Source organism: Cervus canadensis, chromosome 8, assembly GCF_019320065.1.
Source record: "Cervus canadensis isolate Bull #8, Minnesota chromosome 8, ASM1932006v1, whole genome shotgun sequence".
Taxonomy (NCBI): domain Eukaryota; kingdom Metazoa; phylum Chordata; class Mammalia; order Artiodactyla; family Cervidae; genus Cervus; species Cervus canadensis.
Genome location: NC_057393.1, coordinates 69046229 through 69073120, shown reverse-complemented (window position 1 = coordinate 69073120; position 26892 = coordinate 69046229). Strand labels below are relative to the sequence as shown.

The following is a 26892-nucleotide window of genomic DNA, read 5'->3' as shown; positions in this document are numbered from 1 at the left end:
AAATGGCTAGTGTCAGGACTAGGGTATGGAAAACAGAAAACCAGCATGGAACATTTTCTGTACCAAACTGTATACCAAAAGTAAAGAATAATGAAAGAAAAATGGGGACATGTCAAAAGTACACTAAGAAGGAGTCGGCTCTATGGGGCTCCTATTGTCCAAATCAAGATATAACTGAAAAGGTAAGAGAGATCCACTCCCTTGGGTTATTATTTCACTCTTTCTCCTTTCTCCTTCAAGATTCCAACAACCTTCCCCGTACTCTAACCTTTTAACAAACATGCATCTTATTTCACCGTGAAGTAGAAATAACTCTAAGTGAACTTTCACAACCTCCCACCATCAAATCTAACCAAGAGATTTGTATTTACATATACGTTTGGCTTTGCCTCATGATATTAGTGATCTGTGTCTAACACAGGCCAATCTCCACTAGGAAACCCAACTCTATCCTTTCTTCACAACTCAAGGACTCTGCTCCTGCAGTTGATAACCCCTCTCGCATCACTGATTTTCTACTTTCCAAGTAATTAATCACAACAACAAGCAAACATGTTTCAATTTCTCTTGTAAATAAAGTACCCTTTCTTGATGGAGGAAAAAATATGTATAGTATACCATTTCTTTAAAAAAAATACTACTTATTTTAAAATACTTTAAGACTCCCAAGAAATTACAGAAATAGTACAGTATATATTGTACCCTTTACTCAGATTTCCCCAATGATAACAGTGTAAATAACCATAGTTAAAACCAAGAACCTGACACTGGTACTTATATTTATTTTTTCAAAAAAGGATAAACCATAACATTTCTTTTCAAAAAATACCTTTAAGAAGAGGGAGGAAATACAGTGGAGAGGATAGAAACAAAAGCTAGACTTCTTTTAGATACCTTATTTTGTAGACTTGACTTTGGAACTATATAAATATTTCATATAATTATAAAACTAAATTAAATTTAAATAAGCAATCCCTGAAAATCAAAATTAAATTCTACAAGTTAACCTAAGTATGCATCCACTTGATATAATGATATAGAGTGTACCAATTTCAAGTGATATCAAAATAGTTATTTGATTGCTTCTCTCCTAGGGTATACTCAACGGGCAAAAAACCCAGAAAATACTTAAAACAAAACAGAACTACAGTTGACCCTTGAACATCTCAGGGGTTAGGAACGCTGATCCCCTGTGCAGTCAAAAACTTGAGTATAATCTTCTAGTTGGTCTTCTATCTGCAGATTCAACCAACTGAGGATAGTGTAGAATCACAGTATATATTTGTTGAAAAGAATCTGCATATAAGTGAAAATACACAGTTCAAATCTCTATTGTTCAAGGGTCAACTGTATTTTCAGTTATCATAATACTGGTTGAAAGGCTGATATTGTTAGGCAGTAATGTACAAGTCTGGAACATTTTATCATACCAAGTACACCAGGGAGCAAGGAAATTACTTAAAAAAGTATTAGTGCTGAGACACTCCGTCGTGTCTAACTCTCTGTGACCTCATGGACTGCAGTAGACCACCAGACTTCTCTGTCCATGGGATTATTGCAGGAAGAATACTGGAGTGGAGTGTCATTCACTCCAGGGGATCTTCCCAACCTAGGGACTGAACCCATGTCTCTTACGTCTCCTACATTGGCACGAGAATTCTTTACCCCTGGTACCACCTGGGAAGCCTGAGTATTATTATCTGGGAAGCAGAGTATAAAGACTGTATCAAAAGGACTCAGGTGCCAAGTTGAAGAGCTCTCCTGACAAAAACGGGATAATATCTGTAAAGATAGTAACTGCAATGGACTGAAGGGCTTCCCTAGTGGCTCAGCAGGAAAGAATCCACCGGAGATGCGAGAGACGTAGGTTTGATCCCTGGGTTGGAAGACCTCCTGGAGTAGGGCATGGCAACCCACTCCAGTATTCTCGCTAGAATAATCCCACAGACAGAGAAGCCTGTTGGGCAATGAATGGTCTGTGGAGTTGCAAAGAGTTGGACACAACTGAAGCAACTGAGCACAGCATAGAGCAACGGACTGAAAAACATCAAATATGTTTAAGCCATGAATACACAATAGGATCTGAAAACAAAACCAAGAGACGAGCTGTCACCCCTGGAGTATGCTAATGAACAGATTCATTCTTTTGAAAAATAAGTAACTACAGAGAGAGAATGTAAAAGATCCCATATGAACTGTATTATTAAGGATCAAATAGTAGATGAGGAAATTTCCTTACAAGTATTTAAGCTACAAAAATGAAAAAGAAATGTCAGAATTAAGAGTAGCATCATTTTGCAACCCCTAATACATTAACTAGTCTAGGCACTGATCATCATGACTGCTAATGTCACAAAGGACAGTCTCCTGGAAGAAACGACTAAATAATACATCAAGGTTTTTATAACAAATAGTACATAATTTAAATTTCTTTCAACTCGAGAGTTCTACAAACTGAACCACCCATTTCACTTAGTTTCTAAATTAGGGGCCAGCAAACTTTTTCTGTAAAGGGGCAGATAGTAAATATTTTAGGTTTGTTGGCCACAGGGGCTCTGTCATAACTACTCAACTCTGCCTCTGCCAGTTTTAGCTAGAAAGTGGAGGGCTGCTCAGTGGTAAAGAATCTACCTGCCAATGCAGGAGACACAGGAGACGTGGGTTTGATCCCTGGGTTGGGAAGATTCCCTAGAAAAGGAAATGGTAATCCACTCCAGTATTCCTGCCTGGAAAAACCCATGGACAGAGGAACCTGGTGGGCTCCAGTCCATTAGGTTGCACAGAGTTGGACATGACTTAGTGACTGAGCATGCACACACAGCAATGGAAAACAGGTAAATGAGCAGGCACTGACTTTATGTGATGGGAAGAACTCAGATCATGAAATGTAGTTTGCTGCATAGTTATCTCTGCCCTATATGATACAGGAGAGAAATCGATGACCCCTAATGATAAATTAACTCTCCCCAGAATGAAAGTTAATCTGGTAGCTATTCAATCCTCAAATCTAACTCAGATCAGAACAGTCAACATCATTTTTCAGGCTGGCCATTCCTTAATTAATTCTGCTAATTTGAAATGTGTGATAAGCATAATCTGTTTTGATGACTGTAAGTCCAAAAGTTTATGATTTTTAAAACTGTGATAAAACATCTGTGAATGTTAGGAAGCTACTGATAACTCCTATTTATTACTGAGTTAAGTTGAAATATATAGGGTGTGCGTGTGTATTTATTTACAAAAGTAATTCAGATGGTTGGACTTTTTACCTTATCAGAAAACCAAATGAGTCTGGAATCTTCGTAATACCTAAACATGCCATATTTAGGATCCAATAATTCCCTCATGATAAGCAAGAAAAATTCCTTGCGTACCCCTCCTGCATCAACAGCATCTTCACCAACAAATATAACCTAAAAGAGGATAATGCAAACACTGAGTGTAAAGAAATGAAAGTATACTCTGGAGACTCTATAACACATTATTTATTATGAATAAATGTTCATCAATTAATAGCTATAATTTTAAGTATATTTTTATTAAGATTCAAAGATACTAAAAATAAACAGGAAAACTTTAAACATATTTTCTGAATAAAGTTCCAATTATACAACAGAAAATGTTAAATTACCTTGAGTGGCTTTTTGTAGTCTATATTTTTTGTTTTCCTAAGGACTTCCATTGCATCTCCTACAATATTTTCCCTACGTACCACTAGAATTAAGCAAGGGTTCACAGATTCAATCACTGGGAGAAAAAGAGAGGAGACATTCTGTCTGTGGGCCTGGTCAATAGCCATCTAGAAAACAAAAGATTAAAAATTTAATAACAATGCTATGAAGAAGCTACTATGACTGGATAAGCTAACCTCTACTTATTTATATATATCTACAGCCCATAGGATTGTGAAGAGTTGGACACAACTCAGCAACTGAATAATAAAAACAAATTCCTGTTTTACTGAATTCACTTTAGCACCTAACACAGTATTTAGCACAGCATCAGAGCTTAATAAACTATATTCTGAGAAATAAAGTGTCCTTTTGAAATTTTTATAGTAATGTATAATTGATGATACCATTAAATAAGCATGGAACTATAATAATAATGATAAATCTGAACACTGTTGTCTCTCAAAAAATAACTAGGATAGAGAGTGTGGAGAAAAAGAAAATAGCATTAAAACATACCTTTCCATAGAATAAGAAACAGCCTGGTCAACTAAAAGGTTTACAGGAAGTCATCTAGTAGATTGATCACCATGTTGTTGTTATTAGTCACTAAATTATGTCTATGACTCTTCTGCAACCCCATGGACTACAACCCACCCGGTTCCTCTGTGCACGGGATTCCCCAGGCAAGAATACTGCAGTGGGTTGCCATTTCCTTTTCTAAGGCATCTTCCCGACCCAGGACCCTGCGTAGCAGGTGGATTCTTTACTGCTGAGTCACCAGGGAAGCTCAAAGTGATCACCTTTTGTGCTCACACTCCAAACATTTGGCTTTTACCATTTAAAGCTTTTATTTTTTTTTCCCTGTGATTTTCTATGTGTTCTTATTCTAAAATGAAATATCCTACATTGAAAGCGCCAAGTAATTGTTTTAACAAGACTGCTAAAAAAAACTAGCAATCCAATTGTTAGTATAGAACCTTGCAAAAATACTTATTTCTTCCATTGATGAAAACAGAAGTAAGTGCAGCTCTAAAATTCCTCCTTGTATTACTTATTGTTTAAAAATATGGAAGAATTTAGAATATCAAATGCATTTATTTTAAAGGAATAGAAACTGCTAACAAAACTGGGACAGGAGTAATTTTTAAAAGCATTTTTAGAATATTAAGTACCCAAGGTCTCATCTCATCCTTTCTTAGTCCTCAGCCTCTATAGTCTGATATTCTATATCAGAGGAAAAAACTAAAACCTTTTTAATTTACAGGTTCAAAAGGTAAAGTAAACTTATTGTATTCCTTCATAGTCACAATGTCAACTAGTTTTTAAAATTCTCATTATAAAGGAAAAAATACTCAACATAAGTGGGGGGAGGAAAAGAGCAAAGAGGAGGAGACAACCAATCTCAAGAAAACACCTTATTATTACTAAAACATTCTTCACAGAAATTTCATACCCTCCTCCCAACATGTGATCAAATGCCTCCTACTTTAACATCATCTCATCTCTACTCACTTTCATCTTCTACTAAGTACATAAGTAGGGAATATATAATACAGCAAGATTTTAAACAAACCACTAGTTTATCAAGGAAACAAATCAAACTGTTTATAAAGGCTACATATTTCTGTAATGAAAAATTATACCATTTTAAGATATAAAATGATAAAAATCTAAATTCTATTTCCTTATATCCTATATATATTATTCTATTTCCTTTTACATATATTTAAGTATCCCTTATAAGAAGGCACAATTTACATCCAACAGTCTTACAGGTACTAAAGATACCTTGGTAAAAGTACCTTTGCAAAAGACAGACTACAAAGGTACAAAGTAACCCCAAAGACATTTCAAATATTTACTTTAAGAAAACACCACAGAAACAATTCAAAAACTACTCTCAAGTTAAACTAGTACTATACAACATTTTACCTGCATCTGTAAGACTGCATCTGTCTGTAACAGAGTAGTTTTTGCTTGGGCGTCAAATACAAATGGATATGTGCAGATTGTAACAGGGATATCTGCCAACTGGAAATAAAAAATTAGCTTATTAGTACAAACTGGTTTGTGACGTATTTCTTGTAGGTACTGTCATTTCTTATGTAAAGTTGATCATATTCTTGGTTTATTTGCTTTGGGTCATTCAGGAATTATACTGATAATTAAATGAAGCACTGGAATAAAGAACCCTAATTCCCAATTTGGGGAGAGAACTGTATACTTAGGAACCCATAAAATTGTAAATTATAGATATCTTTTGCTTAACCTATATTAAACTCGAAGTTTCAGTGAACTAGACTGGAAATTTATTCTAAATTTGGGGATCCTCTGTTAAATACAGTACCCAGTTCTTATATGTTAGGGCTACTCTAGCAACTGAGGCCAATGATAAGCAATCTACTTATTCATTCAACAGATATTTACTGCATGCTGTAGGGTGCCAACATTATTGTGAGCCCCAAAATTTGTTCATTCAACATACAAAATAAGCACGATCAGTACTATTATTTTCTGTGAACCTACAAAGCTGATCAATAATAGTTGGTCTTTTACTATCATTCTCAGATATTAGTCACCTTATCGATAATTATTTATCCTAGCAGATGAAGTAGTGATTGACTGCCAAGTTTTTAACAGGCCAGAAAAATACAAAGAGCTATGAACTGCCAGTCACACATCAGCTAGAGGATGTGTTTCTACCGTGTATCCAACAAAGCAAAATTTTTGTGCTAGTTCTGACACAGAGCCCCTTCTCCTTGTAAGGCTTCCAGTGAAGACTTAATATACAAGAAGCAACGCTCTTCTTTTTAAGTTCTTAGAAAGCTTTTTATGTTAAGTCTGAATCTGCATTTTTATATATCACTTTGTTTTGTATTTCAATCTTCATTCTGCCCCTACAGGGAAGTTTATATGGTTTAGATACTTCATGCTGCCATGTTCTCCCTAAGCTGTCTTTTTTCCACACTAAACATGCCCAGTCTTTCCAACCATCCTGAAAAATATGGTTTCCAACTCTACTTCATCCCATTCCAACTTCATCCCAACCGCCATCTTTTAAATATATTTCAATCTGTCCAGGCCTCTTTTAACTATGGCCATCAAAAACAATGAAATAATTCAATAATGCCCTATCCATATAGAACACAAGATTATCAATTCGTTGTTCTCAACATGTAAGACAATATGCTGAGTTATATTAATCATTAAGTAAGTTATCATTCTTGGCTATTTTTCATATGACAATTTTACCCTCCACCCTGTACTTGTGTCACTAACCAGCTATTGATGACTTTTCTAGTCTTTTCACTACTCTGAAACTAGAAGACTGAGACAATTTCTAAAGTCATCGTCAGCCCCAGAACTCTTTGATTTCATAATTTGATATGTTGCTTCTATTTGAGGGTGAGGAAGCAAACAATGTTGGGCCTATAATTTAAAGCTAATTCTAAATATGTCATTGATTTAAGTGCTGGGGAAAAAACCACAGTAAACAATAAAACCTAATGTATTCTGTAACAGAAATATAATACAAAATTCCCAAGTGTTAAAAAAAGGTGGTTCAGGACTGTTGATTATGTAAGCCAAAATACTAGAACTTTGAAAGTTTATTCAATTCTATGACCATGTTGAATTTCAATTATTAGTTTAAAAACTGAAGATAATTCTACCTCTCCAACATAATATATTTTCTGCCCTCTGGGTAGGCATTTGTTAAATTTTACAAGTTTGCTTTTTTTTGTATTCTGAGGACACTATAAATTTTATTCTGAAAGACTAAAAGGATAGGAAGTATTTGAAAACAAACATTGTTAAAAGGCATCATATAGGTGTAATGTTAACTAAAGAAAAAAGGGTCTAATTTTCTTCAGAAAATTCCTCTGAAATGTCATATAGGGCAAGTTCTATATACTCATTCATATATATATATATAAAATATATATATGTTTTACAGTCACAAAAAAGAGGAAGCTTGGGATCTCCAATCACTTAAGACAACACAGAGTATATCTTACTCTGAACAGGAGACTTTATTACACCAAACTTACCTCAGTTAATCCATGGTTGACATCCTAAGACGGCAGTGCAGAATGTAACAGTAATGAGGAAAGAGCAATGTTAGTGTCCAAATTTAACCATTTCTATTCAAAGTAGCATTTCATTTATTCTGCTACAGTAGAATACTGAATTAACGAAGTAGACCAAAATACATCTACAACAAAACTTACCCTTTCTACATATACCTTATATATCTATAAGTGTAGTAAGAGCTTTCTTTCAGATATCTTGTGATCAGAAAATCATTGAGGCTTGAACATAATGAAATTTGGTTTCAGCAAGTAACTATGTCATTTGCAGAATTTAAGCAGAAAAGAAAAACTACTCTTACAACTAATTTGGTCTTGAAATAATTTTATGGCCCAATTTCTCCACTTGGAAAATGGGAGAAAATATTCCTCAAAGACTTGGTTAATCTTGACAAAATGTTTAAAAAGTGTTTAGTAGATTAAAGAGCTACATGGAGAAAATAAGCCATAAGTTGTTGTTATTCATCAAAAATAACCAATGAAATGCAGGTATCTAAATACTAAGGATTCTTTAACATTAAATTAGCTTAAAATAGGAAGTACAAGCCAGGGCATAGGGGTTGTTAAGTAGAAACAAGAAATGGAAGAGACAGAGATATTCATGAAGGACATAATAACGAAAATTATAATGAAAGCTTACCACTGCATTGAACAGAAATGTACACCACTTTCTTGAAAAAAGCTTTCACGTATGCTTACAGTGCAGACTCAAATAAAGGGTTAAAATCTCCAAAAGTATGTTACTAAATTTGCAGATGGTACCTTGTACAGTGAGGAGTTAATCTTACCCAAAGAGATCATCTCCCAGTAGTCTGATTTTGCCCTGGAAGACAATCTATAGGACTTTGGAATTTCATACCTCAACAGGAGTATCATTGTTTGCCTGGAGACTCTGGGATACATGGTTATCAGTTCTTACTACAAAAGGGTTGGCAAGTAAAGGCCAGTCATATAGGCAGTATGTGATGGAGCCTCAGTAAAAACTCTGGGCACCAAGGCTCTAGTGAGCTGCCTTGGTTGACAATACTCTGTGAGTATTGACACAAACAGATGCTAGGAAAGTAACTTGTCCATGACTCCTCAGGGAGAGGAAGACAAAAGTTCAGTCTTTGGTACCTTTCCCAGACTCTACCTATGCACTTTTCCCCTTGGCTGATTTTAATCTGAATTCTTTCCTTATAATAAACTGTAAATGTCAATGTAATACTTTTCAATTAGTTCTGTGAATTTCGTAGCAAATTACTGAACCTGAGAATGGTTCCAGGAATCTTCCAACCTCGCAATTGGTATCAGAAGTGACGGCAGTCTTTGTGAATTGTTCTAACTCTGCAGTTGGCTAGATTCTTGCATATGCCTCAAGGGGTATCATTGGAAACTTTAATATATTAGCAAACATTTAGGGTTTATTCACTATATTGTGCCAAATAAAGCCAAGACAATATAAGCATAAGTAAGTATGACTTTAACTTCCTATTCTGAGAAAGATAAATATTTACAATCGTTTAATTAAAAAAACTCTGAGTACCAAATTATCACCACATATGTGTCCCAATGGCAGTGCTAGCAATACATTATACAAGCTGTTCTGCAGAAAAAGCCATTTAGATTACACTCAGTTTAATTTAAAGCAACTTAACAGGAACACCTGAAATACTTGTATAGTACTAAACATATCTTGTGGGATGTTTTTAAAGTCCTACGACAACTAAGAAAGTGTGAGTAAGAAACCTTTCAACATTTTTCTGACTACCTATGGCCAATTTGATAACTATGTTTCATACCTGGTATCATGGAAGATGGACTTTACTATTTATAATGAAACACTAACCTATGTGTACTTTGTTGCTACATGTAACAGAGAAAGATGCTAGGCATATCATTTTGCATTGGGAAGACTGTCAGAATTTACAGTGCAACTAAACCATAAGTCTGATTGTAGAGAGAGATGTAAGCTAGAAGAAATATGAAAAAATAATGGGACGTGGATAACTTGGGAAAAGAAGAGAGATTACAAGATACCAAGCAAAATGATTTACCTAGGGAAGAAGCATCAAAGGAAAAACCAGATTAAGATCACCATTAGAAATTTCAATTTAAGTGTTAAGAAACCTAAGACAAAAGCTTAAACACTGAAAACAAAGTGAACAGGTAAAAAAGCAAGGGTAAACTCCTCTGGGAAATATCGTATTAGTTTCAAGTCTAACTGAGTCACAGTAGCATTTCCAAGGGAAATTTAAAAGAAAAAGTGGTGGTGGCGGCGGGGTGGGGCAGGGGGGCAGTATGGGGACAAAATGCTGGCAAAATACGTGTGGCCAACTAAAGGTCCACTGCTGAAAATCCACTGTATCATTTAATCCGCAGTCCACTCTTGGCTCCAAATCCACATACCCAAGCACTGTCTTTTGGCTGTTTGTAGACTGGGGCCCATGAAATTAGGTCAAGGTATGCCTAATTTTATTTACCCAATGTCCTAGAAACCAGAGTGAGAAAGGCCTGAAAGAATGTTCAAAAGTCAGGTCTCATTGTCTGAAGCAAACTTCACTAAGAGTGCTTTAAACATCAACAGTGAATGATAATTTACTTAGTTTTAGACATAAAAAGATGCAATCCCTTGGCACGTTTTAGTTTCAACATATTACTTATGACAAAACACTGTATCATTGCTGGTGACATCATTATTTAAGGGTGTAACACAGAATTACTCTAAGTATAAACAGGATACCGAAGTTACTGAAGTAATTCAGATAAATATAAAGTGTTGGTGACTAGACAGAAATATAAAAGATACTCCTAAAACATGAAGAAAATGAAAAATATACAAATATAACTTGGTAATCCAAGGCATACGGAATCAGTCCAAGAATCCACAAAATATTAATGCCATTAAAGATGACAAGGGGGCTTAAAAAGCAAGTGAGAATGTTCTGGGAAATATTACATCTACAAGGTTTATAATGCAAGTATTAAATGTATCACAAATATTAAAGTATGCAAATGTACTTTAATTTCTTCATTTCATTAAATGAGGAAGAAGCTCAAACCCAGGAAGTACCAGCTGGTCTTCCCAGCTGTTACATCAGTCTATCTTCCTGGTTTGCTGGTGAGCATGTCATGTCATTAGCTCAACATTGTCCACAGTTAAAGTATAAAACCTTAACTCCACAGAACAAATACAGTAATGACTTATAAACATGGCAAAATTAATACTGAAATAAAAGTTATGACTTAAAAATATATAAAGTATAATATCAAAGACTAAAAATTTCACCAATTTATCAAATGTATTTAATTAGTACTTACTTGTATCTGACATAGGCATACACAGTTCTTGAAATAAATGAATATACACTTTAAAAAATGTTTATAATTTGATTCAATTATAACAGGCAAAGACTCAGCACAGACCTGTCTATACATTCATCAATTTTTGCTAGATATATATTGATATTGTATAGGAACAAAAAGGATAAGAAAGGGAAGAAAAAGCAGCAAAAAGATTAGTTGTAACCACTAAAGTAATTCTGTCTTTTGACTATGCCTCACAGCTTGCGGGAACCTAGCTCCCTATCAGGGATCGAACCCGGCCCTTGGCAGTGAAAACCAGAACTACTGGACCACTAGGGAATTCCTCACTAAAGTATTTTTAGAAAAAATTTTAGAGCAAAATTAAAAGAAGTAAGCAAATAAACTAAGAATAATATCCAGAAAGTGGGGAAAAAAACATCAAATAGTAGAAGGTAAGAGAAAACTCACATACCCTTGCCATGAAACTATTTACTGTAGAGGGAGAAAAACAGATAAAAAGCAAAAGGGATCCAACTGAAAAAAAGTTTCATATCCTAATATCAGAGTCTGCAAAAACAAAACAGAGAAGCTTATATAGTAATAGTAAGCGGCAGGAGTAGGAGGATCAAGCAAAAACTTCACGGAAACGTGTAGAGGGAAACAGATGAAAGAGGATGGGAAAATAGGAGAGAATGAGGTGAAAAGTTAGTCTCAGCCATACAAAAGGACATTATAAGGGGTGCAAAAAATTCACAGAATTAGTTTTTAATATTTAGAGACAAGGAAAGCATATACCTGATGCATTCTTAGAAGCACACACCTAATGGATTTTTTTTCCTTCTGGTTCTATTGAATTATAAATGACATATAGCCCTGTGTTTAAGGTTTATAAACCTGATGGATTCTTAAATACTTGACTGGGAAAGAAAATCTGAGAAAAAAAAAATCTCAACAGACTATAGCATAAAGAGAAATATAATAAAGGTGAAATAATCACCTTGCAGTGTTTAGAACAAGGTGAAGTTTCACATACAGATGTGCATATATTTTGTCTCCCTGGTGGCTCAGACGATAAGGAATCTGTTTGCAATGAACGAGACCTGGGTTCAATCTCTGGGTTGGGAATACCCCCTGGCGGAGGGCATGGCAACTGACTCCAGTATTCTTGCCTGGAGAATCCCATGGACAGAGGAGCCTGGAGGGCTACAGCTCATGGGGCTGCAAAGAGTCAGACATGACTGAGCAACTCAGCACAGCACAGCACGGTGTATATATTTACATATAGATATAAAATACATGTATATATAAATAAAATTTATAGACATTTTTTATAATTCATAGTAACTATGTTCTATCAAGGAATATTTTAAACTTTCACATCAAAGGAATGGAATTATTTCAAGATCATAACTCTTATTCAATAATGTTATACATATGTATGTTGTATACATAAAGTACATATATATGTGTATATATCTGTTGGTTATATAAATACACATATACATATCTATATCATCACAAAATAACTTGGATCTTTAGGACAGACTCTAAACTTTACTAACTTTACTTACAAGGCCAATATGATGTTCAACCTAGTGTCAACACTAGTAATCCAAGTATGAATTTTATTAAACAGTCTCAGGGGAAAAAAGCCTTTAGCATTACATGTAAATGTCGAAGTGGTTTGAATTCTCCCACAGAATGCTCCTTCAGATATCATATTATAAATTAATAAACTACTTGTGTTAGTCAAAGACCTTCAAAGTAAATTGTCAGCCTTCTATTTCCAGAAGACCAGAAGAACCCAAATCATGGGTTCTAGATTCTGATTTCAAAGATGTGATATTAAATCCACTGTGCCAATTAAAGAACAAGTTTCCACTGCCACAACCACATATTCAATACCAGTCTGTCTATAAATGGAGAAAAAGGAAAATCATGTGGTTGAAAGAGCAGAGTAATAGAAAGCAATTCTCAAGTACAGAAACTTGGAAAATCTTGAAATAAGATGGTCCTCTACTGTCTCCCTCTTACCAGAAAACAGTGGCACTGAAAGAGTTCCTAAGGAAATTCAATTTGATATCATCACAGTTATACACAAAGAGAAGTTTGGATATAAGCCTGCAAAGTTTAAAAGCAAACATTCAAACCACAGCTTTATCACAAAGCACAAGATTATTGTTACCTTAAGAGTTCTATTAGACTGCCATTTTCTCTTAACCTGATCAGAATTGTTTTATAACCTACATACTAGGTAAAAATTCAGATGTCAAAGGACATCAGATCTAATTCACGGTGACCCAAGAGGATATAACTCTTCAGGACAGAGTGAAATGCTTAGTGAAATAAGTCAGACAGAAATACAGATACTATATGATATAAGTTACATGTGGAATTTAAAATATAGTACAACTGAATCTATGTACAAAACGGAAACAGACTCACATAGAAAACAACTTATAGTTACCAAGGGGGGGGAGTAGGAGAAACAAATGGAGCAGGGCATTACAGCTGACATAAAACAGAGAACCAACAAGGATTTATTGTATACCACAAGGAATTAGATTTAATAAAAAAGAAAAACACTAAAAAAATGTTGAGGTGATACAGGAACCTAAGTGCTCTTATGTTAACACTCCTTTCTTAATCAGGTTGTGAGCGGAGATTCCTGATCAAGACAACATAATCATCCTCCATACTAAATAACCTCATTTTAAAATTTGTAGTGTTATAATTAATTTACAAAGTTGTTATGGCTTTAGAATTCTTTTAAAAGCTAAGAACCAGGAGTTTAGAACTAGTTCAGTATTTGTATACATTTAAATAAGATGGTCATAAACAGGGTAAGTGAACATTAAGCTTCTTAAAGGAATTGTTTTATTTTAAAAGAAGTCTATATATTAATGCAGTCTCAAAAACACTGCTCAAAGACCGAGGTTACCGAGATGGTATGTCAGAGTTTACATGCAAAGTCTTAGAATAAAAAAAGTTCATTGTCTGAGTCATCAGTGCTCCTCAATGGTAAATAATTTTAATTCCTTTTACAATAAATATTTATTAAGTCTGAAATCTGCATTCACTCAAAGATGAAAACAAGTCTTGCAGAGGGAAAATTAATAACCTCAAGAAATATGTTTTCTCTCCTGTCTTAGGAGTTCTCTAGAGGAAGACTGTGAAAAGCTTTACCTAGATGAGAGATTTAGTTAAAACAGGGAAGGAAAAAGGAAATGTTTATTCAAAGCTTTCCAGAAGACAAGGATTTTCTTTCTCACAACACTGCTGTCCCTTGACTCCAGCTATAGCTCTACTTTTCTTACCCCCTCCTCTCAAGTGCAGAACTCTGTGAAAGTACTGCCTATGAAGGCCGTTCCCTATTCCTCACCCCTAAATTTCTCTTAAGCATAACTTACCCTAGACTGGCATCATCAAGGTTACCAGTGACCTTCATGAAACCAAATTCACTGCTCAATTCCATGGTTTTATCCTGTTTCTCAACAGCATTCAATACAGATTTCTCCTTCCCTTTTTTAGTTTCCACAACACTACTCTAGTTTTCCTTCTACCTTTCATCTCATTTGTTGATTTCTCTCCTTTCCTCATTTCATATCTATCAATAATTCTTGTCCCTTTTACCTCCAAGAGGTACTCAAGACCATTTATTTCCTCCTTCCATTATACAACTACCAACCATGGCCAAACTCATCATTTTCTCTCCCCTAACCTACTAAAACTATCTTCTAACTGGTCTCCCTTTAACTTTTTGTTCCATCCCCCTCATTCCAACCTCCACACAGCTGACAGGGTAGTTATTTCAGAATATAAATTGCACTGTACAATATTCACGTTAGGATCACCAGCACCCAACAGCTAACCATAACACTTCAGATTAAAACCGTATTTCTGATCTTAATCTACTAAACCTTTCATAATCTGGCACCTGCCCGTTTCTCTGATTATTTCTCAGAACTCTCCCCATTCCCTTATTTTTAGCCATGTGTGTGCTCAGTCTGTCAGTTATGTACAACATTTTGCAACCCCAGGCACTGTAGCCCACCAGGCTCCTCTGTCCATGGGATTTCCCAGGCAAGAACACTGGGGTGGGCTACCATTTCTTACTCCTGGGGATCTTCCCAACCCTAGGATCAAACCAGTGTCTCCTGTGTCTCTTGCATTGGTATAAGTGGATTCCTTACCACTGAGCCACCTTGGAAGCCCATTTTATATTCGCCTTTTTCTATCCATAAAACATATCAAACTTGTTCTCACCTAAGGTCTTTTACTAGATACTCATTTTTCCTGAAATTTTCCTTGCACTGATCTTACATGGCTGCTTTGTCTCATTTAGATTACAGATCATACTTCATTAGAAAAGACATTTCTGATTACCCAACTGCAAGAAACCATCCAGTCTTTATTACCTTATTTCCATCCTCTATATAGTGCACATTATTAGCTTTTTATGGCAGGGGAAGAAGGGTGCGCATTACTTGGTTACTATTCATCTTGCCTACTAGACTGTAAGTTTCATGAGAACAGGCCTTATCCATCTGCTTCAGCACTGTATTTCTAATACCTAAATAAGTGCTTGTTACATGTGTTTTCAGTTGCTCAGTCGTGTCTGACTTCAGCCTGTCAGACTCCTCTGTTCATGGAATTTTCCAGGTAAGAATCATGGGTTGCGGGTATCATTTCTTACGCCAGGGGATCTTCCAACCCAGGGGCTGAACCTCGTCTCTCCCATCTCCTGCACTGGTAGGTGAATTCTTTACCACTAGCACCACCTGGGAAGCCTGTCTGTTACACAGCAGATTCTTACTAAGAATTTGCTGAATGAGCAAACGGGTAGAGGTAAATCTGTAGGATGGTTGTAAACCTGACTGAGTCTCCTAGTGATTCTGGGGAAAATAATCAACAAGTCTGTCCCAAAGAAGACCTAAGTACCTAGGGAAGTCTTTGCTATGTTCTAGAAAGTGTTCAAGATGTTCCGGAAGTCACCTTATTCCTATAGGGAAGAGTACCCTAAAAAGAGCACGCAATAAACTGCACTGCCATTCAAAAACTACTGTACTTTCTAAGGGCCTACAAGACATGTATGAGACACTATAAAAAGTACAGGTGAATAAATTGACAGAGAGCCTGTTCACAAGGAGCTTGCAGTTGGTGACAACAACCAATGAAAGGCCTTGCTAGAATTCAGTTCAGTTCAGTCACTCAGTCACATCTGACGCTTTGTGACCCATGGACTGCAGCCCACCAGGCTTCCTGTTCATCACCAACTCCTGGAGTTCACTTAAACTCACATCCATTGAGTCAGCGATGCCATCCAACCATCTCATCTCTGTCGTCCCCTTCTCCTCCTGCTTTCAATCTTTCCCAGCATCAGGGTCTTTTCTGATGAGTCAGTTCTTCGAATCCGGTGGCCAAAGTATTGGAGCTTTAGCATCAGTCCTTCCAGTGAATATTCAAGACTGATTTCTTTTAGGATTGATTGTTTTGATCTCCTTGCAGTCCAAGGGACTCTCAAGAGTCTTCTCCAACACCACAGTTAGTTCTTTGGTGCTCAGCCTTCTTTACGGTCCAACTCTCACATCTATACCTGACTACTGAAAAAAACCACAGCTTTGACTAGACGGACCTTTGTCGAACCTTTCCTTCTTGACCTGCATACAGGTTTTGTAGGAGGCAGATAAGGTGGTCTGCTATTCCCATCTCTTGAAGAATTTTCCACAGTTTGTTGTGAGCCACACTAAAGAGGCTCTTTAGTTCCTCTTAGCTTTCTGCCATAAGGGTGGTGTCATCTGCCTATCGGAGGTTACTGATATTTCTCCCGACAATCTTGATTCCAATCTGTGCTTCATCCTGCCCGGCATTTCACATGATGTTCTCTGCATTTAAGTTAAATAGGCAGTGTGACAATATACAGCCTTGATGTACTCCTTTCTCAATTTGGAACCAGTCCATTATTCCATGTCTGATTCTAATTGTAGCTTCCTGACCTGCATACAGGTTTCACAGGAGGCAGGTAAGGTGGTCTGCTATTCCCATCTCTTGAAGAATTTTCCACAGTTTGTTGTGATCCATAAAGTCAAAAGGCTTTAGCACAGTCAATGAAACAGAAGTAATGTTTTTCTGGAATTTTATTGCTTTTTCAATATCACAACGTATGTTGGCAATTTGATCTCTGGTTCCTCTGCCTTTTCTAAATCCAGCTTGAACATCTGGAAGTTCTCAGTTCACATACTGTAAGCTTGGCTTGGAGAATTTTGAGCATTACTTTGCTAGTGTGTGAGATGAGTGTAATTGTGCGGTAGTTTGAACATTCTTTGGCATTGCCTTTCTTTGGGACTGGAATGAAAACTGACCTTTTCCAGTCCAGTGGCCACTGCTGAGTTTTCGAAATTTGCTGGCATATTGAATGCAGCACTTACACAGAACGATCTTTCAGGATTTGAAATAGCTCAACTGGAATTCAATCACCTCCACTAGCTTTGTTTGTAGTGATGGTTCCTAAGGCCCACTTGACTTCGTACTTCAGGATGTCTGGCTCTAGGTGAAGGATCACACAATTGTGGTTATCTGGGTCATGAAGATGACCTTTTTTGTATATTCTTCTGTGTATTCTTGCCACCTCTTCTTAACATCTTCTGCTTCTGTTAGGTTCATGCCATTTCTGTCCTTAATTGTGCCCATTTTTGCATGAAATGTTCCCTTGAAGAGATCTCTAGCCTTTCCCATTTTACTGTTTTCCTCTATTTCTCTGCACTGATCACTTAGGAAGACTTTCTTATCTCTCCCTGCTATTATTTGGAACTGTGCATTCAGATGTGCATATCTTTTCTTTTCTCCTTTACCTTCTCTTCTTTTTTCAGCTATTTATAAGGCCTTCCCAGACTACCATTTTGCCGTTTTGCATTTCTTTTTCTTGGTGATGGTTCTGATCACTGCCTCCTGTATAATGTTATGTACATCCGTCCACAGTTCTTCAGGCATTCTATCAGATCTAATCCCTTGAATCTATTTGCACTTCCACTGTATAATCATAAAGGATTTAATTTAGGTTATACCTGAATGGTCTAGTGGTTTTCCCTACTTTCTCCTATATAAGTCTGAATTTTGCAATAAGGAGTTCATGATCTGAGCCACAGTCAGCTCCCAGTCTTGTTTTTGCTGACTGTTTAGAGCTTCTCCATCTTCTACCGCAAAGAATATAATCAATCTGATTTCAGTATTGACCATCTGGTAATGTGCATGTGTATTCTCTTGTGCTGTTGGAAGAGGGCGCTTGCTATGACCAGTGCATTTTCTTGGCAAAACACTATTAGCCTTTGTCCTGCTTCATTTTGTACTCGAGGCCCAAACTTGCCTGTTACTCCAGGTATCTCTTGACTTCCTACTTTTGCATTCCAGTCCCCTATGATGAAAAGGACATCTTTTTTTTTGGTGTTATTTCTAGAAGGTCTTGTAGGTCTTCACAGAACTGTTCAACTTCAGCTTCTTCAGCATTAGTGGCTGTGGCATAGACTTGGATTACTGTGATCTTCAATGGTCTGCCTTGGAAACGAACAAAGATCATTCTGTCATTTTTGAGATTGCACCCAAGTACTGCATTTTGGACTCTTTTGTTGACTATGAGGGTTACTCCATTTCGTCTAAGGGATTCTCTCCCACAGTAGTAGATATAATGGTCATCTGAATTAAATTTGCCCATTCTGGTCCATTTTAGTTCACTGATTCTTAAAACGTCGATGTTCATTCTGGCCATCTCCTGATTGACCACTTCCAATTTACCTTGACTCAAGGACCTAACATTCCAGGTTCCTGTGCGATATTGCTCTTTACAGCATCGGACTTTACTTCCATCACCAGTCACATCCACAACCGGGTGGTGTTTTTGCTTTGGCTCAGCCTCTTCATCTTTCTGGAGTTATTTCTCCGTTGTTCTCCAGTAGCATACTGGGCACCTACTGACCTGGGGAGTCCATCTTTCAGTGTTTTATATCCTTTCGCCTTTCCATATTGTTTATGAGGTTCTCAAGGTAAGAATACTGCTGGGCAGGGCCAAGCTCAGTGAATCTTTAATCCAATTTTCTGTAGATGGGTGAGGCTGTGTTCCCTCCCTCAGGCCAAATTACGGTAGGGGTAACTTCTTTCAAAAAGACTTCTACCAGCATACCACAACTCCCAGGACTTATGTACTCAGTGCCCTACACCTCACGGCAGGCCGCTGTCGACCCACATCTCCACCGGAGACTCCCGGACAGTCACAGGCAAGTCTGGCTCAGTCTCTTGTGGGGTCACTGATCCTTTCTCCTTTCTAGAACTGCTACATGCATATTACTTCGAGTATCTGCTTCACAGATGAAAAAGTTGGCCTTAAGTATATTACAAAGGTTAGCAAATAAGAGTATTAAACCTGTTTTGTATCTAGCTGCTTATCCAGTTCTATATTGAAATTTCACATGACTAATTAAAGTTTTATAAGACTACGTTATTATTTTTATGTTTTTTGGACCACACAGATCTTTGGAGATCTTAGTTTCCTGACCAGGAACTGAACCCACACACCCTGGGATGGAAATGTGGAGTCTTAACCACGGATCACCAGGGAAGTCCCCATGCTATTATTTTAACAGAACATTTAAGTGTCTAGTTATTAGAGACTTAGCCACATGGAAAGAAATATGTACACTTGTGGATATACAACAAAAAACTGAAATCAAATTAAATACATGAAAGGGGGGGGGGGAAAGAAAGAATGAATGGTTGCACAGCTCTCTTCTGGTAGTTTTGAGGCACTGACCTCAAAATTTTAATATACTCTTAGAGTTCAAGTATCAGCACTCCAGTATTCTCAGTATTAGAGAATTAAGAGACAACCTCATAGAAAATAAATGAGACTTAAAACCTACGTCATATTTGCATTTTTCTGTAAAAAAGTGTAATCTATGTCTTTGGTTTGGCTTTATATAAAAGCTGAACACTTACTTATAGACACTGCATAATATATATATAGCTGCCATATTGCAGTATGTTTTTATTTAAAAAATGATTTCTGGATAAAAGCTCTGCTATTTCAATAATATACAACTGTTCACTTTGTATTAGAACAAATGATACAAAAAAAAAAAATCATAAAATGCAATAAGTAACATACCATTCCATAGGCCTGCTGCTGGACCCAGATGATATAATCATTCCGTATGTCTATCAATTCTTGTACTTCATGTATATAAAATTTATCATACTGAATAATCTGTCCAGATTTCTCATTTACCTACAAAAAAATAAAAATGTAATTAACATTAAATTTAACCAGTGCCTAAGAAAGAGCCTGAAAAGTATTTAAACAGAAAAAGGTTTGAGATTTCTTAGTTATTTTCTCTTCCTATAAAAAAAAATTTACTGAGTGCCTACCATATGTAAAATGCTAGTTAAGTGCTATGAGAAATACAAAGATTTATAAGATGTGATATCTGTACTTAGTACATCAAAATCAAGTAAAAAATAAAATATTTATGTAACACCACATGAGATATACCATTAAATATATATATATATATATACATATATATATATATATACACACACATATTATACAAACCAGAAAGTATAAAGTCTTCTGATTGAGAATGGAACTTAAATAATAGTAAGAATAGCTAAAGCTCCAAAATCTGAATGTAAACTCCCCCTTCATCTTTGGCTAACTCTTAAACCATGAAAGCCTAAGTGAGACTTGGTGGGGGATATCCCAATGGAAAGCACCAACTTTCTGAGACTACTCAGAGCAGATTTCAAGACAAGACAAGACAAGATTTCCAGAGGAAAAAAGGCCCATTTAGTAATGCTAAAAGAATTCATTTATCAAGAAGTCATGACAACCCCTGGGCGTCCCTGGTAGCTCAGTGTAAAGAATTTGCCTGCCAGTGCAGGAGGCCCGGGTTTGATCCCTGATCCGGGAAGATCCCACATGCCATGGAGCAACTAAGCCTGTGCACCACAACTGCTGGTGCTGTGCGCTAGAGCCTGCACGCTGCAACTACTGAAGCCCAAGCACCTGGAGCCGATGCTTCGCAGCAAGAAAAGCCATCGCAACGAAACTGAAGAGGAACCACCCGCCCGCCCCATCCCCGGCTTGCTGCAACTAGAGAAAGTCCACAAGCAACAACAAAGACTCAGGTGAGTGAGAAATAATTAATTAATTAATAATAATAAAAACTTAACTCCAGATTAACTACAGATTAGACCAGCCTGGATCCCGAAACTACCACCCACACAAGAGGTATACAAATTTACAGGAATAAATTCAGCTTTTACTATTTTACAGACATCCAAAATTTGTGAGACATATCCAAAATCAGATAAGTAAATAAAACAAAGGACATGTAAAAAAAAGTCTAAGAGAAAAAGCAATTAAGAGCCAGACTCAGAGATGACCTAGAGGCTGGAGTACGTAGAAAGGTGCTTTAGAAGGTATTTTGAACTTATTGAAAATAAAAACAAAACTGATCAAAATTTGTGGAATGCTGGTAAAGCAGAGCATAGAAGGAAACTGATAGCATTTAACGATCATGCTAAAATAAAAGGTCTAAAATCAATAGCCTAAAAAGGTTCAGCTCAGGAATTCCCTGGCGGTCTAGTGGTTAGGACTCGGTGCTTTCACTGCCACAGACTGGGTTCAATCTCACCAACTGTGTGGTACTGCCACCAAAAAAAAAAAATCTCAGCTTTAGGAACCTAGAAGATCAAATTAAGGACAATCAAGTAGAGGAAAAGAAAGATAAGAAATACAAAACACTATGGTTTTTAAATTTAATGTTATTAATAAAGATTTACATTTTTCAAAAGAAAAGTCCAGGACAAGATGGCTTCACTGGTGAATTCTATCAAAAATTTAATAATACCAATCTTAAACTCAGAACACAGAGAAGAGGGATCATTTCTTAATTCATTTTATGATGCTAGGATAACCCTGATGCTAAGAAGCTGATGAGAAACAAAATTTAGCCAATCAACATCCCTAATGAACACAGACACAAACTCTCAACAAAATATGAACAAATTAAATCCAACAATATATATAAAATAATATAAAATGTCTAAGTGGAGTTCATCCCAGGAATACACTATTGATTCAACTAACACAAATGAATTTCACTACATTTCAGGGAAAAAAAATAATAATAATAATTTGTTCATCTCAACAGATGCAGAAAAAAAGCATCTAACAAAGTTCAACGTCCCTTCATAATAACAACTCTCAGCAAACCAGGAACAGAAAGGAAGTTCTTCAAACAGATAAAGCTCACCTTAAAAACAAAATAAAAACTTTACAGCTAACATCATGCTTATGAGTAAAACATTAAAAACTTTCTTTCTAAGATGAAGACTTAGACAAGAATTGTCCACTGCAACCATTTATATTCAACATTGTACTCGGAAGTCTTAGCCAATTAAATAAGGAAAGAAAATATCATGACTGTGTACATAAAAAAATTCAACTGAATTTCTCCACACGAGCAACAAAACTAAATTTCTCCATACTGCTAACAATCAAAAATAATTTTAATTATCATTTATAATAACATAAAAAACATTAAAAATAGAGTTGAGCAGTTATAAGAAAAACCACAAGTTCACAAAGTATAAAACATTACTATCTAAACCTCCATAGAAAAAGTTTACAATTCTTGCCTTACAGCTTAACTCTTTCTACTACTAAAAGAGAAAATAAACCCAGCAATTACACACAAAAACTCATTGGTTTTTCCTTCTCCAATATTTTTGTATTGTTGTTGTTGTTTAATCACTAAGTTGTGTCCAACTCTTTTGTGATCCCATGGACTGTAGTCTGCCAGCCTCCTCTGTCCATGGGATTTCCCAGACAAGAATACTAGAGTGGGCTGCCATTTCCTTTTCCAGGGGATCTTCCAGACCCAGTGTCTCCTGCAAATCTTTATTACTGAGCCACCTAGGAAGTCCAATATTTATGTGCAGAAACTACTAAATATATACATTAACTATTACATTAGACTCTTTAAAAATTTAATGATACTTGTTGAAAATGATCCACATCCTATTGACCTCTGATGTATTTTTCTTTATCTGAAATATTTATTCTAAAAGGTAAACTGCAGTTTCCCTCACCAGTAGCAACCAGTGTTTATAGCTTTTATATCGTGCAGATATGACATACGTTTTTGATAAGACATGCTACGTTAGAATGTGTGTGTATATATCCCCTCAGTTGTGTCCTACTCTTTGCAACTCACTAGACTGTAGCCTGCCAGAATCCTCTGTCCATGGAATTTTCCAGGCAAAAACACTGGAATCAGTTGCCATTTCCTACTCCAGAGGATCTTCCCAACCCAGGGATCAAACCCATGTCTCTTGTGTCTCCTGCTTTGGCGGGTGGATTCTATACCACTGAGCTGCCTGAGAAGACCATCAGGTTAGAATAAAAACTAACAATTTAGAAATCAGGTTTCATTCAGGAACAGACAAATTTCAGTAAAACTTAAGACGTGGGGGGAAATGATGGTTAACAGTTAATTCAGTCACAATGATTTAATAACTAAAGACAAAACCAGTTGTTAGTCTTTTAAAAATAGAGAAATATTTAGGCACTGAATAGAAGACCGATCCAGAAGACCTGTATACAGATTTACACATAAAATCAACGGTTTTAAAAACTATAAATAAAAATACATTTGTATGGAAGGTAACATTGACAAGGCATTATTTTCTTCAGGAAGTCTTCTTTAATTCTTTTGCGTTATATGCCCTCCTGTGTGTTTCCACAGCGCCCATCCTTTTGCTTAATCTACACTTACCATGCTATACCATAAACAATTATTTATTTGTATTATACAACTGGTCCACATTTATAATCTTAACAAGGGCAGAAATCACATCTTTTCCTTATAACTGCATCACTAAAGCTTATAACTGCACCAAATATGCACACAGTAGGCACTCAGTAAATGTTTGTAAAATGAATTTTAAAAATTACATGACAGAAGTTCAAAACAACCCACACATTCAATACTGCTGTCTAAAATGTAAAAAATAGAAACTATATATATGTGATCATAACGCTTCATATATTCATTACAGTTTAGTACTCTCATTTATATACCTGAGTTCAGAGGTGGTATATGGTATGTAAACATATCCCTTATTTGTTTGGGTTTAAGGGTCCCTTGAAAAAAAATTTTTGATAATCACTGACTTAGAGGATTAGCATGATATGCAGCACTTAGGCTAGTCAGACCAAGCAAGTCTTTTCTTTTGGCATATTAGTATCTCTGTAATGTACTGTGTGAAAACTCAGAAACTACTAAACATCCCAATTTCTTGCCAGCAAATTCATTTATCTGGTAACACATTCATTCCTGACAGCAGGTACCAAAATTATCTTTCTTGCGATGCCATTTGGAGCACTGGGAGTGATTTCTAATTCAAAAGCTTTCCAAAGGACATGACAATAAGGGAGGAACAAGTCATTTACATATCCTGAAAAGATCAGGAGAAAGACAGACTAGTTCTACAGTTCTTAATCCTGTTCTAAATTTGGTTAGGAAGGAAACCCTTTTAGGAAACTTCTCCTAATTCTTAACTATGGAGCAGAGAGAAGAAATATATACAGCTGTCAGACATAAGGTGTCTTCTTAAACACAAATCTTTAATAAGCAATTTAGGTTCCACTATAGATGAAAATAAATCATCCCTGACAATGATCTATGACAGGTTAGGACCAAGTAAAGTTTTCTCCAAAGTAAGAGGTAATAGAAAGGTAAGTGATTGTCCTAAGAACTCTCACTAAGAGATGCCTAAGAAACTAAGATACCATTACTACCTTACTTTTGAGTATGTAACAACTTCAAACAGGAACTCAATTTCCTCATGATCAAATAAACTGAGTTAAAAGCTGCAGTTTCCCATTCAAAAGGTGGTGGTAACAAAATCTCTGCCTTATGAATGTATAGTATTTGTATATATATTCCATAATCTAAACAACACATCAATCCTGGGAAAGCAGGCTATTATTTCAATCCTTATTTTATAGATCTGCATATGCGATAAAGAAGACTTGTTCAAAATCACATCAGTAAGAAGCAGCATAGATGGAATTAGAATTAGTCTTTTTAACAATTCAATGCTATCTGCAATTATGGAAGTATAAGCCTCCAGATTTAGAGGCATAAAACAAAACCAAATCCCCTTCTGAACAAGTTATACTACCATACTGATACAGAAGTATATTAGAAACATCAGGGACTTTAGAAGTAGATTTGTATTTCAATTCTGCTACTTACTGGTTTATGACCTTTGATACTCAGATTAAGGGGCAAGATATAACTATAAAAAGTTAAATGAGGAATTCATGTAAAGTGCTCACAGGAATTAATGTACAAAGGAAGTTTTTAATCTTGGCTACCTCATGTAACTTTATCTAACTTTCTGAACTTATTTTCCTTTCCCTTTCAGCTAGCAATAATCTAGGATCCTAGTTCCAGCATGGCTCCATCAAAAAGGTCTCTGGACATGGAACCCCATAGGGTTCTCCTCAAAAGAGACTGAGGCTTCTGAGCTAGGCACATAAGTTACTAGCTGAAGTTCTGCCTGTAATTATGAAAGACAAAAGGTCCAATTTCCTTTCCCTTTCACTTGTGGAAAAAGACACAGCTAAGGAAAAAAATTTTTTAAGAGGTAATAAAGATAAGCAGACAAGGAAGAGGGGAAGTGAATAATTAATTACTTGCGGAAAAGGTCCTGCTGACAAAGGATGGTTCACTGAAATAGTAGGAAAAGAGAGTCCAGAGAAAGGAAAGAATCTAATCACTCACTTAAATCCTAGGCAAAAGGCATACAGAAAGGTAGAGACCCATATCATGAAGACAGAAGATCTTAATAGCAGTTTACTGCAGGATCCAGTTTACCTTAAAGTGCTGCAAGAAAGTCTTGGACTGGGGAAGGCAAACATAAGAATAACTTATTTCCCCCTAAGAAAAAAAATGGCTATCATAGCCTCAGCTATAGGAAGAGAAATGACTTGTTTTTCTAAAGAGCTTGGAAAAACTAAATACAAAAGAAAAAAAGTTCAAGAAGCAGTAGAGAAAGGAACTTCATTAAATGAACCAGGAACTTCATTAATGAACCAGGAATTTCATTAAAAGAATACAAAGGAAAAAAAATCATCCATATGGGCTCTTTCTTACAGAGAACACAAGGCTTGTTTCCTTTACCCTTTATCACTAACCGTAATCACAAGCAAGAACGGTCTGAAAACACTAAAGAAGCTGTTATGGGGAGGAAACTAAAGGTTCACATGAGTTTTTCAGTCATTCTAGAGGCTGGAAACATATGCTCCTCCCTTAGGTCATGTCTTCCAAGGTAGTATCTTAATACCAAATGGCAGAACAGAGATATACCTACCAGCTGTCAGGGATGTCTCAAAACCGTCTTTAATGAAACAGCTGAGACTCTACTTCTTCATATAACTGAACTGCTGCTACAAGTGTAAAGGGTACTATTTCTTCCACTGGGAAGAAGGGCAGGAAAGACCAACAGGCAAATTAATGAATTATATATGGTTCCAATTTCAATTAGTCATCTGTTTCAAATGTTCTACTTTGATTGAAGTCATCAGTAGCCAATAGCGAAAGGAACATGAGTTTTAAATGTTCACAATCATAAGTAGGATGAAATCTCTTTCGTATTATAACCATCTATAAATAACAAGTGTATTATTTAAATAACAAATCATGTTCTTCAGAAAAAACATAAGGAGACTCTGATTCATTAGTATGCTATTGTTCTGCCCAACTATAGACAAGTTATTCATA

General features: G+C 36.1%; 1 protein-coding gene across 7 annotated transcripts in view; it reads right to left on the bottom strand.

Moving 5' to 3' along the window:
• HERC4 (HECT and RLD domain containing E3 ubiquitin protein ligase 4) overlaps positions 1-26892 on the bottom strand; it is a 126138-nt gene that overhangs the window by 19222 nt on the left and 80024 nt on the right. For 5 of the 7 annotated variants that reach the window (XM_043476806.1, XM_043476801.1, XM_043476805.1 and 2 more), the window contains exons 15-19: positions 20202-20321; positions 7724-7747; positions 5607-5705; positions 3632-3799; positions 3270-3413 (exon numbers count right to left, since the gene is read on the bottom strand). In XM_043476806.1, the coding sequence (XP_043332741.1) occupies positions 3270-3413; positions 3632-3799; positions 5607-5705; positions 7724-7747; positions 20202-20321 (555 nt within the window). Of the gene's footprint in view, positions 1-3269; positions 3414-3631; positions 3800-5606; positions 5706-7723; positions 7748-20195; positions 20322-26892 lie in introns of those variants that run through there. The other 2 variants (XM_043476802.1, XM_043476807.1) reach the window with 2 other exon arrangements.